Source organism: Mercenaria mercenaria, unplaced genomic scaffold (genome assembly GCF_021730395.1).
Source record: "Mercenaria mercenaria strain notata unplaced genomic scaffold, MADL_Memer_1 contig_4814, whole genome shotgun sequence".
In the NCBI taxonomy this organism is placed as follows: domain Eukaryota; kingdom Metazoa; phylum Mollusca; class Bivalvia; order Venerida; family Veneridae; genus Mercenaria; species Mercenaria mercenaria.
Window position 1 is genome coordinate 9,418 of NW_026463072.1, and position 15,023 is coordinate 24,440.

The 15,023-nt window shown below is 35.2% G+C and overlaps 1 protein-coding gene across 1 annotated transcript in view; it reads left to right on the forward strand.

Moving 5' to 3' along the window:
* Positions 1-602: 602 nt before the first annotated feature.
* LOC128554191 (sushi, von Willebrand factor type A, EGF and pentraxin domain-containing protein 1-like) overlaps positions 603-15,023 on the forward strand; it is a gene marked incomplete at its 3' end in the record, with an annotated part of 51,032 nt that continues 36,611 nt past the window's right edge. The window contains exons 1-2 of the mRNA XM_053535437.1: positions 603-739; positions 8,966-9,172. Coding sequence (XP_053391412.1) covers positions 628-739; positions 8,966-9,172 — 319 coding nt within the window. The remainder of the gene's footprint in view (positions 740-8,965; positions 9,173-15,023) is intronic.

A 15,023-nucleotide genomic window follows, 5' to 3' on the forward strand; every position in this document is an offset into this window, starting at 1 on the left:
TAGTTCAACAGTCAGAAGTCTTGTAAATTGTTTAAGTTTCAACAAGATTTACAACTTCGAACAAATGGCCGGAAGCAGACTTCTACACTGCTTACAAGATCACCTTCTACTGTTTAAGTGTCATGTACGTTAACTCTGAGTCACAGAAATAGCTAAAGCATGTATGAAGCAATTTTCTGCGGAGTACCTTATATAATTCTCCGAACTTGGTCTTGCATGACCTGTTTCCTTCTGTAATGTTTTGTTTCGGATAACTTCTTTTCCTTCTGATAGAGACTTTTGCAGCTTGTCTTGGGATTCTTGCGTTTGAATGTCTACTCTTACGATCTTCGTTCCAAAGATGTATTTCAAACAAAAAATTAATATTGAAAATACTGCAGATTAGTAACCTTTTACAAAAATACTATGAAATTTCGGAGATCGTTTAAAATATTTATGAGTTCACGTGTAAACGTGCAGTACTTCCTGTCCCATATTTTGAATAGATCTAGACTTGTCTACTTCTTGAGTGTTTTATCGGTAACCTCTTTGGACTCTATTCAAGATAAACTGATGTCCTGATTGGAGCAGTACATTTCACACCACTTGTTGATATCATAATTCATTTGGTGAAATAAACTTAAAACGATGACAGCCAAAATTATTTTTATGATTATTTATTTGTGTATCATTCAGCGGATTAATTATGTCTACGGTGCAACTCGAACATCAACAGCATCGGCAACTTCTGACACAACTGGTATATAGTTTTGTACATATAAATAATCCTTTAAATAAGAGAGAGAAAAAAACGTTTATATTTTTTATTTTTAGGATCTAAATATTAGTAGGATAAAACATTTTTCTTATTTCCAGCGCTACTCAATGAGAGTGGTAACACTAACAATATGTTATCAACTATAAAAGGATTATTAATGTAGAACTTTGTTCGCAATGATAAATAACCGTATTTATGATTATGATTGTGATTTAAGTGCCTCAACAGATCTGTTATTTGTCAGGACCCGGTCGTTCTACTTTGTTTCATACTTCTGGAAGAGAAGTTTATAATAGATTATTCATTCATTGAAGTATAGACCAAGTTGTCTTTTAAAGGGGCCTCACTATCGTGGGCTACGAATCATTGCCTCCACTATGAAAGGGGACCTCCATGGTCATGTGGTTGATTTCAAATCACTTGCCTCAGACTGATGTGTGTCTGAGCCTCTGGTGATGAAATAATGCGCGGAAGGCACCTTTGGTCGTCCCTAGGCCGTTCTTTACAATGAAAAGCTGAAAAATCGCCAAAGGATTTTTTTTAGCTCACCAGAGCACAAAGTGCTCAAGGTGAGCTATTGTGAACGGTCATTGTCCGGCGTCAGTCGGCGTGCGTCGTCCGTCGTGCGTCTTGTGTCAACATTTGCATTGTGAACACTCTAGAGGCCACATTTGTGGCCTAATCTTTATGAAACTTGGTCAGAATGTTAGTCTTGATGATCTCTAGGTCAAGTTTGAAACTGGGTCATGTTCGGTCAAAAACTAGTTCAGTAGGCTAGATCAAAGGAAAACCTTGTGAACACTCTAGAGGCCACATTTATGACATAATAATGACGAAACTTGTTCAGAATGTTTGTCTTGATAACTTTTAGGTCAAGTTTGAAACTGCGTCATGTGGAGTCAAAAACTAGGTCAGTAGACCAGATCAAAGGAAAAACTTGTGATTACTCTAGAGGCCACAGTTGTATTCCAATCTTTATGAAACTTGGTCAGAATGTTTGTCTTGATGATTTATAGGTCAATTATGAAACTGGGTGAGGTTGACTTAAAAACTAGGTCAGTAGACCAGATCAAAGGGAAAGATTGTGAACACTCTAGAGGCCACATTTGTGACTCAATCTTTATGAAAACTAGTAAGAACGTTTGTCTTGATGCTTTCTAGGTCAAGTTTGAAACTGGGTCATGTTGGGTCAAAAACTAGGTCAGTAGGTCAGATCAAAGGAAAAGCTGGTAAACACTCTAGAGGCCACATTTGTGACCCAATCCTTATGAAACTTTGTCAAAATGTCTTGATAATATATAGATTCAGTTTGAAACTAGGTTATGTGGGATCAAAAACTAGGTCATTAGGGCAGATCAAAGGAAAAGCTTGTGAACACTCTAGAGGCTACATTTGTGACTCAATCTGTATGAAAATTGGTCAGAATGTTTGCCTTGATGATTTTTAGGTCAAGTTTGAAACTGGGGCATGTGGGATCAAAAACTACGTAAGTAGGCCAGATCAAAGGAAAAGATTGTGAACACTCTAGAAGCCAATGTTTAGACCCAGTCTTTATGAAATTTAGTCAGAATGTTTGACTTGATGATTTCTAAGTTTGAAACTGGGACATGTGGGGTCAAAAACTAGGTCAGTAGGCTAGATCAAAGAAAAAGATTTTGAACACGCTAAAGGCCACATTTGTGACCCAATCTGTATGAAACTTTGTCAAAATGTCTTGATAATATATAGATTCAGTTTGAAACTAGGTTATGTGGGATCAAAAACTAGGTCATTAGGGCAGATCAAAGGAAAAGCTTGTGAACACTCTAGAGGCTACATTTGTGACTCAATCTGTATGAAAATTGGTCAGAATGTTTGCCTTGATAATATTTAGGTCAAGTTTGAAACTGGGGCATGTGGGGTCAAAAACTACGTAAGTAGGCCAGATCAAAGGAAAAGATTGTGAACACTCTAGAAGCCAATGTTTAGACCCAGTCTTTATGAATTTTAGTCAGAATGTTTGACTTGATGATTTCTAAGTTTGAAACTGGGACATGTGGGGTCAAAAACTAGGTCAGTAGGCTAGATCAAAGAAAAAGATTTTGAACACGCTAAAGGCACATTTGTGACCCAATCTGTATGAAACTTGGTCAGAATGTTTGTCTTGATGATTTCTAGGTCAAGTTTGAAACTGGGTTATGTGGAGTCAAAAACTTGGTCAGTAGTCCAGATTAAAGGAAAAACTCTTGAACACTCTAGAGGCCGCATTTGTGACCCAATGTTAATGAAAACTGGTCAGAATGTTTGACATGATGATCTATAGGTCTAGTTTGAAACTGGGATATTAGGGGTCAGAAACTAGGTCAGTAGGCTAGGTCAAAGGAAAAGATTTTGAACAGGCTAGAGGCCACATCTATGACCCAATCTGTATGAAACTTGGTCAGAATGTTTGTCTTGATGATTTCTAGGTGAAGTTTAAAACTGTGACATGTGGAATTAAAAACTAGGTTTTGATGATCTCTAGGTCAAGTTTGAAACTGGGTCATGTTCGGTCAGTAGGCCAGATTAATGGAAAAGCTTATGAACACACTAGAGGCCACATTTGTGACCCAATCTTTATGAAATTTGGTCAGAATGTTTGTCTTGATGATCTATAGGTCAAGTTTGAAACTGGGTTATGTGGAGTCAAAAACTTGGTCAGTAGTCCAGATTAAAGGAAAAACTTTTGAACACTCTAGAGGCCGCATTTATGACCCAATGTTAATGAAAATTGGTCGGAATGTTTGACATGATGATCTATAGGTCTAGTTTGAAACTGGGATATGTGGGGTCAGAAACTAGGTCAGTAGGCTAGGTCAAAGGAAAAGATTTTGAACAGGCTAGAGGCCACATCTATGACCCAATCTGTATGAAACTTGGCCAGAATGTTTGTCTTGATGATTTCTAGGTCAAGTTTGAAACTGGGACATGTGGAATTAAAAACTAGGTTTTGATGATCTCTAGGTCAAGTTTGAAACTTGGTCATGTTTGGTCAGTAGGCCAGATTAAAGGAAAAGCTTATGAACACACTAGAGGCCACATTTTTGACCCAATCTTCAGGTCAAGTTTTAATCTAGGTCTTTTAGGGTCAAAAACAAGGTCACATGGTCAAATGAAAGGAAAAGTTTCTTTATATTGATCTTATATCAGGTAGCCTAGTGGAAGAATACCCACTCTCATCCCAGAGGTAGCAGAGTCGTTATGAAGCCAGTACTGGTTTAACCAGGAAGTTGACTAGCAGGTGTTAGTAAGTTATCATTTGTTTTTCAGATATCAATTATTTTATCAAATAGTTATACAATTTATCAAAGGAATTTTAACAACGAATAGTTTCAATTACATGTATATCATATATGTTGTTACCAGTTGATTTAATTAATGATAGTTAATCTTACTTTTACGATAAAAGACCAGTAAGATAGTACAGCAAGACATGTTTATGTGCGAAAGACCTTAAAGGGCAATATTCATAACATTACAGAAATCTTGAAAAACTTAACTGTTTGAAAAACGAAAGGAATCATTTTAAGTCCATCCGAAGAAAAAATCAATATTCGTAGATGTTCTCTTGTTAACCAGTTTCTTAACCTTAAATTTACTGGCAATCGTTTGCGTTTGTTTAATACCCGAGTCATATAAGGCATATCCGCAGAGGTTTCCGAAACTTGAGTATTGTAGACAAAATAGAAATATATATATATATATATAATATCCACTTTGTGAGCAAAAACTCATTTACAATGTCATATAATTCTCTAATTTAAATATGAATATTTTTCATGACATATATAAATTTAGGCGGGAATAGGACGAGAATAGGTCACCCACATATGTGTGTTACTGACTAATTCGCGGTGCGTATGCATATCGGATCCCTCTCTGACGGATCCCTCTCTGTTCGCGCACAGGACCTTCTATGTGGTAAACAATAAACTCCAACGTCGCTGCTTTGTCAGGGAGCTCGGAAAATCGAAAATTTTGTCGAGAACACAGGTTTTTGCATAAAAACATATTAACAACGGGAAGGCGTAGCTATATACCCTCGCTATCTACGACTTTACATCTAAAGTACTAGATACTTGCTATATTCAAGAAAAGTTGTATTTAAGTTTCATAAAAATGGCACGATGTTCACCTGAGTCAGTACCCCCCCCCCGTCTACATTTCATCTTCGTTGGACTTGTGATGAAACAATTAGCAATGGTATATAGAAACGTATTTCTGTGTTTCATATGTTTTTATGTTCAAACTTGTATTCAGGACGAGAATTTCTATTTTCCGAGCTCCCTGACAAATTGGCGACGTTGAAGTTCATTTTTTCCCACATAGTAAGTCCTGTGCGCGAACAGAGAGCGATCCGTTTTCTCATTTACCACATAGAGGAATCCGATATGCATACGCATGTGTAATTGGTAATGTAATATTCAATCAATAATCTCTTATTCTGGGGCCTGTTTCACGAAGCCAACTTAGGGCAAAATTTGAACTTAGGAGTAACGTGTTCCACGAACAATATTTCAAGGAGACTCATGTGAACTACTAGGCTATTCTTAGAATATCAGCCAAAGTAATGTGATATTTTTTTGAAAAAAGGTGGAAATTATATTCTTTAACATTATCGTGTTATAAAGATTATACTTTTTATAATAAGAGAAAATAATAATGATGAAACTTATGAATGATATTTATTTAATAACTAAATGTTGGCTTTAAAATTATTAAAAAAATGCATGTTGAGTAGTTTAATACTTCTCGCCCCAATTTTATATTGCCTTGCTTATGTCAGACTGTCATTTTGATAGACTGACCAATGAAGGAACCAATACATGGACAGTTTTAACCTACGATACCAATATTAACCAATGATTACCTGTTGTAAAAATATAGTCTATATCACATTGAATGGACAGAGATAAGGCAAAAGGTCAATTGGCCAGTGTTCTTTCTGATCAATAATAAGGAAAGGGTAAAAGTGGCAAATCAGCTTTGTCAAAGGACCCTGGTGTACTTCAGTAAACCAACGGCCAACATGGCAGTTCCGATTAATAGTTGATGATCTTGAAAGCCTGTTAATGTCAAACCTCATAGGATGGTTTCCTGTTGTCTACATATGACCCATGTTATATTGGTGTAAACATATCAAAGATAAAAGTAGCATTGACCTTAGGGTTGTTCTGCGGAAGTAATGGCGTAACCTTATTTATCTGGAAACGTTGAATAAAGCCTTGATTCGGCGTACGGCAATGGAAATCATTTTATGAATTAATGGAAACATGTGGATAATTTATTACAACGGCAAAATCTCAGTATAGAAAAAACTGACCCGTACGTGCAGAATTACCTTAAATCTGAAAACATTTTTGAAAAATGCTACGGAACACATCAATATGATTATGGCTGTGGAACTCGAGAGCCTGTATACAGCAAATAACTTATGTAATTTTGGTAAATACGTCAAAGATCAATATCATACAAGATCAATGTTACAGCAACTGAAATTCATTTCTTAGCAATAATTGGAGAAACGCATAAAATATGGTAGTTAATCTTCATAGTGTGAATAACTGCTCAGCAAATAACCGTTGTCGCTCTTGGAGCCATCAGGTCAAAGGTCAAAATCGCAGTGGGAATGAGATTCAGTATGGTTTCCGGCCGAAAAAGGAAACGACCTACTCATCCTACTGCTAACAAAATTCAAATGAGGAGTTGGGGTAAATATATGTCAAAACATTCAGTCTCAGTCCCTTTGAGACTGAAAAGAGTTTGCAACTGATTCCTCCCTTTGCCGGCAAACTTCGTAAGATGATTACAATGTCCTTGTAGCCGTGTAAGGGTTCGATCTTTTGGTTAAAGGTCAATTTAGTAGTGATTCTGTTGTTCAAAAAGGCTTCTGGTCAGTAAAAGTTCATAAATAGCGCTTTGAGATACAACTATCGCACTCTATAGCATGAACCTGTATTAAGAAGATTCCATATATATCTATAAATCAAAAGGTCAGGGTCGCAGCGATACAGCGGCTGAAAATGATAAATAGTTTGATATTTGGACGAAGATAATTCAAATTAATTGAAACGTAAGATATATTTCGTGTGATTTAAAGTTTAATCTGCTACAACTTCAAGTTCTTTAATTGCTGTTTTAAGAACAGTTTTTATCAAGGTTTGAAGTACCTGGCCCTCCAAAAATATTTTATATTGAAAGAAGAAGGAAATATGGACATTTTACACTTTCAGTGTATTTCGGTTTCACTGTTATCTCTAGAAGTCTGCATACTTGATAATTTTAGTAGTATGCGCGTTAGCTTTCTAACATAAGATTAACATCAGTATGTCTCGGGGATCGTGTTTCCATGGTAACGCATTTTCTCTCATTTTAAACAACTATGTATGAGCAGATTACGACGGCTTCAGTGCCACTCTTTTGATGACCAACATGAAATATTAGGGTAGTTCTATTAGCAGAATACCAAACTACTATGTATTTTAACGTTTAAAGTAACCATGGCAACAGATATTTCAAAATATGTTATATCTTCCTTTTTATCGTAATTTCTTAGAAAAACATTGAATGAAATTATCTTTTTCGTATAATGTAGCTTCTAAACATTTTATTTCTAAAGTAAGTGATATGTTCGTGTTATTTGCATTGATTTAAACAAATTTAAAAGCTTAGAATACTTACAGCAATTCCCCTCGTCTGACATTTTTATGGAAAAAAACCATTGTGTTTGCATTTAAATTATTCTCATAGGTAGTGTTGAAATATAGATAAAAAGATGAAGATGTGTTCGTTAAATAGACCATGTAGATATATAGGTTACGGGATTCGTTTCCATGATAAATTAATTCAAGAAATCAAGATTTTGCACTGAAATTTGAACGAATTAAGAGCACATTGTTAGTATGGTAGTACCAAATTATCAATGAAAACGGAAAAAATAGGTATTCCAAATTAAACAGCCACATATTTATTCGAAAATGGACATAATAATTACCGTTTCACCCACTACTAGTATATTCCCAATAACATCAGTTACTGTGATCTACTTTCTTACATTCCGCATAACATTGCAATATGTACATAAAAACTACAAAATATTGATTATTATTAAAATGTTTAATATTTCAAACAAAAAAATGCTCAGAATTACGTATTTTCATGAAAAGTGCTATTAATCCTAGGCGGTAAGTGACACGTAACGTCAGGTGGCCTCCGTGGCCGAGTGGTTAAGGTCGCTGACTCCAAATCACTTGCCCCTCATCGATGTGGGTTCGAGCCTCACTCGGGGCGTTGAATTCTTCATTTGAGGAAGCCATCCAACTGGCTTACGGAAGGTCGGTCGTTCTACCCAGGTGCCCGCTCGTGATGAAAAAATGCACGGAGGGGCACCTGGGGTCTTCCTCCACCATTAAAGCTGGAAAGTCGCCATATGACCTATCATGTGTCGGTGCAACTTTTAATCAAAAAAAAAAGAAAAAAAGACACGTAACGTCATGACGTCGATGACGTCATTTTAAGACAACAATGATTTGTAGCATTTCTGCGGTAATCTGTTTATTATTCAAGTAGAATTAAACCGTTAAGCATCCAATCAGAGACGAGTTAATCTTTTTATTTCAAATGAATATATACAAAAACACATTTAGTTTGTCATAAACGTTGTCATAAATCGTCACGTTTGCCTCCGGTAGGGTATGCGCACATGCAACTGTTAAGGTATACTACCTCCTGAAATAGATACTGAATCCAAATATGATACATGTTTCTTTCTGGATCCATAACATTTTCTGCCTTTTAAATACCAAAATTCAAATATGGTATAATGTTATATAAATCTATTTACATTTTTATTTTTTTGCTGTCTTTCTATTTAGTCGAAACTACTGATATCATTAAAAGAAAGTCTAGAAACGAAAAGTCCCAAAACTCTCCTGATATGACCATACAAATTTATATTATCAACGTCATTGCTTTTATACTAGTTTCGTAAGTACCCTATGGCACAGCTCAAAAAAGAGATTGTAGTTGGCTTGACTGTATAAAATTGTACTTTGAAACGTAATAAACAGTTCCCTTTGCAGAGAACCTGTAATACCAGTCATTGAACTTTTTACTGTCTGAAAGAAGCAGTTTTATCAACATTAGTTTAGCATTTTGACCGATATCAAATTCAGTCATTCGTATTTGCAGATTGTGGTAGTTTATCCAAGCTATATATGCCAAATGCTCACGAGAGGTATGTGATCAACGGTACAAAATACAACTCTATCGCAAATATATACTGTGATGCGGGATACAGAGAGCAAAATCAAATGCAGATAAAAGGAGTTACAAAAACTTTGATTAGATGTAACGAGAATGGAACATGGGAAAATCTACCAATTTGTGTTAGAAAAGGTAACTTTAAATTTCATCATCAATGGATTTTATCGTGTTTTCATTATGCCCTTTTCAAATGATACAAGTAAATATAAAATGTTTAGAGTGAGGTAATTACCTATATTTTTCTCATATTTCAAGCATTATTCAATTTATATGAGGTAGCAAGGTAAAAGTCAGTATGTGTATCAAAATGCTTTTTGTTATTCTATTTTACGTTTTTCTGTGATTATCTGTAATTTAACGATTGGTTATGTTGTATATTCTGGTAAACACGGCAGTTCACTGTTTTCGTAGGTATCCTTCTATGTACGGATTAGTGTTTTATAAAACATTCTTGTGCAAAGAGTAACATATACAAATATATTACAACAATATAAAATATCAGCCCTGTCTTATAAAACGTATGAAAATCTATAAACTTTATACTACTTTTGCATAACCACAGTGACATCAAGCTGATGCACGCGGATAACGTTGGTTGAAAATTAGGTCAGTTATATTACACTTTACCAACTGATAGTATTTTTCTAGTATGGTCTAATAAGCTTAAGTTGTATGATATATATATTAGAATGTGGTTACTTCTACAATATCAGAATCGAAAATGCGGCAAACAGTCGCCTGCACAATGACATTAAGTTGATTTCTACAGCAGATAAAGACTGCGATGCAGGCTATTATAATACAGATTACCCTTAAACGACCGGAATATCACGTACAATGATGCCTGTGTGCGTCACATAAATATTTTTCTGTTTCTTTCACAGAAGAAGGTGTATACTCCCTCAGTGGTTGTCTATCTGTTGGCCAGTCTGTCTGTCTGTCTGTCGGTTGGTTGGTTGGTCCGTCTGTCGGCACACCATTTTATTTTCGACCAGTAACCACAGAATGCTTGGTTCACAACGGTTGAAACTTTATATAATGAGTGCCTGTTGTGAGTACATAAAGCCTTTACATTTGGGTGTGAGTTGGTCCAAGGTCAAGTTCACAGTGACCACGCGATCGAAAACGGGTTTTCCTGATTATATATAGAGCGCTTTTGCCAACAGTTGCCGAACTTCCCAGGATGACTGCTTGTGGGTAGTCAATTACCTTGGAGGTATAAAGTCAAGGCCAAAGTGATCTCTAGATTAAAAGCGGTTTCCTCTGTAGGAGGTATTAATTCCAATAATGAGTAGAAGTGGCCTTAGGACGAGTGTAATTTTCGATTATGTCGCCCTGCAAGGACGATTGTATATTTTACTAATTTGAATGTAATCATTAGTTCCTACGATTATTTCAAAGATTAACTTGAGTACATTTCAAATATTTCAATAGTGCGATTGTTGATGCACATTATTAAATTTTAATTTCAAAACTTTGTTTTGAGAATCAAAAAAACAAACAAACAACACTTTCTTGTCTCAACGTTTAAAGGAAACCGTTATAGGTAATATGTAATGGATGTTAAGACTTTTCACCAATTTTGTTTAGATATGTTTTCTTGAGTAGAATACGAAATTTTAGTTTATAAGACCATAATTTAAGGCAATTCATATGAAAGCAACATATATCGCTGCAGTGTTTTAAAATATATACTTGATATAGTTATAATTCTATATTTTATACAGGACAGAATTTTCAACAAGTACAGATTTAGACATGATTATGTTATTTTTTGTAATAAACGTGAATATAAGTATAAAACTCGTCAAAGGAAATTGAGATATTACAATAATTTACATGCAGTATAATGTGAAATCGTATATGTGACAAGAGATAAATGTTGGAAATCGATCTAACGTTCTGTAAACGCGACGTTCAATAGAATTAAAGACACCAGATAATTGCTACTTATATATGTTTTCTTCACTTTTTCTTATGTTAGCTGACTCACTTACAGTTCTAATCATTTATGGATTAATAAAAAATGACTGTAATTAAAATGTTAAGACAGACAGATAGACAGGCATGGAATTAGACAGTTTGTTTGTTTGTTTTGGGTTTAACGCCGTTTGACTTTAAACCCAAAACAAACAAACAAACTGTCTAACTCCATGTCTGTTATTTTTGTTTTGGGTTTAAAGACAGAGTGCTCGAAATCAATATATCTTCCACCACTGGTATGGAGACTTGATTATGCCTTTAAAACTATCGATAATTAGTTTCTTGGAGCGTGCATGATAGAATTGGATAATTGCTCTTTAGTTAGTGGCTTTTGATACATCATAATAATTACAAAATTACACTTTTTAGTACTTTTTAGTACTGGTAGATGTATATTAAATACATGTGAAAATAATGGAAAAATATATTTTATAAATCCAGACTGAATCTTAATTAATCTAAAGTTTCTACAGAAAAAGAAGACCTATATGAATGAAGCAACGGTCATAAATACCCATAACACATTCTTGTATGATTATGATCTATCATGTTTACATTTAAATGGAATTAAGTGAACTTACATATAAACTGCAAGTGTGTCAGTTTGTGAGAATGTTATGATGAAGGTAGTCAACAGAAGTAATTATAACAGTGTCAAACATTTTCAAGTGTCCGGTTAACGGAAGCAATCAGAAGATGTCAGCATCAAGCTTACTTGGTAGCGTCAGTATGATCTTTGTGGCAATTTCACTATACATACGCGCATCATATTATCATTTGTTGCTTTTCATACTGTAGGATTGTTGCGAGATTGCGTATCAGTAACACAAAGACAATCATATTGTTTTTGATAAATGATACTAAATTCAAATCAAAAGCCATGGTCTCTTGTATCCACGGCTAAGTAGTTTGCAAAAAGGAATACCAGTTTTGAAATGCAGTGTACATCTTATGGAACATAAAATAAAGACTGCGTGAGGATAGGGAAGTGTTATAATTGATATCAGATGTACCGAGTAAACATTTACCTCCGTTGAATAATGCATATAATGAAATGTCTGCGCGTAGGTGCATACAGTGTACAGGATTATCTACATATGCTATCGCCTGTATCTAGCGCGACCCAGCTTAGAACTGTCACCTTTTAATCCGACAGTTCCAGTTGTCCATAAACTGGTCCATTGTACAACGTGACACTGAAACATCGGTGGGATAGGCTTGATATTGGGAAGGGGGGAGAGATACTAAAAGATACTATCAAGAAAACCAATTATTTTAAGAAAATATTTTTTTTTCTGATCATGGTCTGGGCAAAATTTCGTTAAAATAATAGCAAGAGCTAAGAAACCGATATTCTTAATTGGCAACATCATTGCAAAATAGTGTGTGAAGTTTCATTTAATGGAGATGTGTAGTTACTGACTCAGAGATACTAACCTATTGATAATCGCATGCTGAATGTAGTTGAGAAACGAAAAAGAAAATGATGGCGGCTGTAAAGTGTCTTCCCGTACTTGTACTCAGTCTGTTCTTTGGGACCGTGGAGTACATTTATCTATACTGTTATAGAATTCCTCTTAAACAAGCTGGTGCTGATGGGCGTCCGGGCTGTTGTACAGACTCAGTTATACATAGTCTGCTATTTTGTCGCTTAAAGCCTTGCGCCGCGGCTATTCAAATTCTGTTGTGTGTATGCAACCCATGATTACAATAGGTAACAGTTAACGGCCACGCGCCACACTTTAGCACGCAAAACCACAGATATTTTATATAGAATTTTATATAAAATAGGCTCTATTTTGACAGGCATCACTGTTCATAGTCAGGATGTTTCATGCTTTTTCAGTGACAATTTCAGGTTAAAAGGTAGGACTGGAGCAGGTCTTTAAATGTGTTTTATGCTTCCAAAGTATCTATTCTCAGATTTTATTAGTACAAAAAGTACACAATTTCATAGCCCTCCCCGCTTAGCTCAGTAGGTAGAGTGTTTGTCTACGGATCGCGGGGTCGTGAGTTCAATGCTCTAGCGGGGCGTATGTTCTCCGTGACTATTTGATAAACGACATTGTGTCTGAAATAATTAGTCTTCCACATCTGATTAAAGTGGGGAAGTTAGCAGTTACTTGCGGAGAACAGGTTTGTACTGGTAAAGAATCCAGGAACAGGTTACATGACTTAAATACTGTTGAAAAACGGCGTTAAAACAAAAAAGAACATAAAACAAACAAACAAAAAAAAACAATAACAAAAAACCCATAAAAAACCAGACATATGTGATGTTTCATTGAATTGTGATGTGCAGAAAAGAAATGCAAACTTACCCATATTCACAGACAGTGTATATTGTTCAAAAAGATGGAAAGTAAACGGTATAAAAACTCGTCCATCTTCTACGGTTACAACGTATTTGCACATATAAATTTACGTGAACGTACTTATAGTTACATTTTCTATATTGTATTCCTCTTAAACCATGACCTTTAGAACGAACGGTACATCTTTTCATTTTGATGAAAATATGCCTCTTAGAATTGTGCTTAATCGTTGTTCAACAATTTTTTTTCTCTATTGTCAACAAGTTAGTACTGGTATCTCAGTAACTGTATCACATTATAAAACTTCACAGACTTAGACGTCATAATGATACCAACTGATCGATCAATAACTTTTGCTTTTATTTGTGTGGAATTGTGTTTCTTTATGTGCCCCAACGTCGCTGCTTTGTCAGGGAGCTCGGAAAATCGAACATTTTGTCCTGAACACAGGTTTGTGCATAAAACATATGAACAACGGGAAGGCGTAGCTATATACCCTCGCTATCAACGACTTTACATCTAAAGTACTAGATACTTGCTATATACAAGAAAAGTTGTATTTAAGTTTCATAAAAATGGCACGATGTTCACCTGAGTCAGTACCCCCCGTCTACATTTCATCTTCGAAACGTATTTCGTGGTTCATATGTTTTCATGCTCAAACTTCAGGACGAGAATTTCGATTTTCAGAGCTCCCTGACAAATCGGCGACGTTGAAGTTCATTGTTTTCCACATAGAAGGTCCTGTGCGCGAACAGAGAGCGATCCGTTTTCTCATTTACCACATAGAGGAATCCGATATGCATACGTATGTGTAATTGGTAATGTAATACTCAATCAATAATTTCTGTATTCTGGGCCCGTTTCACGAAGCCAACTTAGGGCAAAATTTGAACTTAGGAGTAACGTGTTCCACGAACAATATTTCAAGGAGACTCATGTGAACTACTAGGCTATTCTTAGAATATCAGCCAAAGTAATGTAAATCTGCCATATTTTTTTTTTTAAAAGATGGAAATTTTACTCTTTAAAATTATCGTGTTAAAAAGATAATACTTATTATAATAAGAGAAAATAATAATGATGAAACTTATGAATGATATTTATTTAATAACTAAATGTTGGCTTTAAAATTATTCAAAAAATGCATATTGAGTAGTTTAATACTTCTTGCCCCAATTTTATATTGCCTTGCTTATGTCAGACTGTCATTTTGACAGACTGACCAATGAAGGAACCAATACATGGACAGTTTTAACCTACGATACCAATTTCAACCAATGATTACCTGTTGTAAAAATATGGTCTATAGGAAAGAGCATGTAAAAGTGGTAAATCAGCTTTGTCAAAGGACCCTGGTGTACTTCAGTAAACCAACGGCCAACATGGCAGTTCCGATTAATAGTTGATGATCTTGAAAGCCTGTTAATGTCAAACCTCATAGGATGGTTTCCTGTTGTCTACATATGACCCATGTTATATTGGTGTAAACATATCAAAGATAAAAGTAGCATTGACCTTAGGGTTGTTCTGCGGAAGTAATGGCGTAACCTTATTTATCTGGAAACGTTGAATAAAGCCTTGATTCGGTGTACGGCAATGGAAATCATTTCATGAATTAATGGAAACATGTGGATAATTTATTACAACGGCAAAATCTCAGTATAGAAAAAACTGACCCGAAC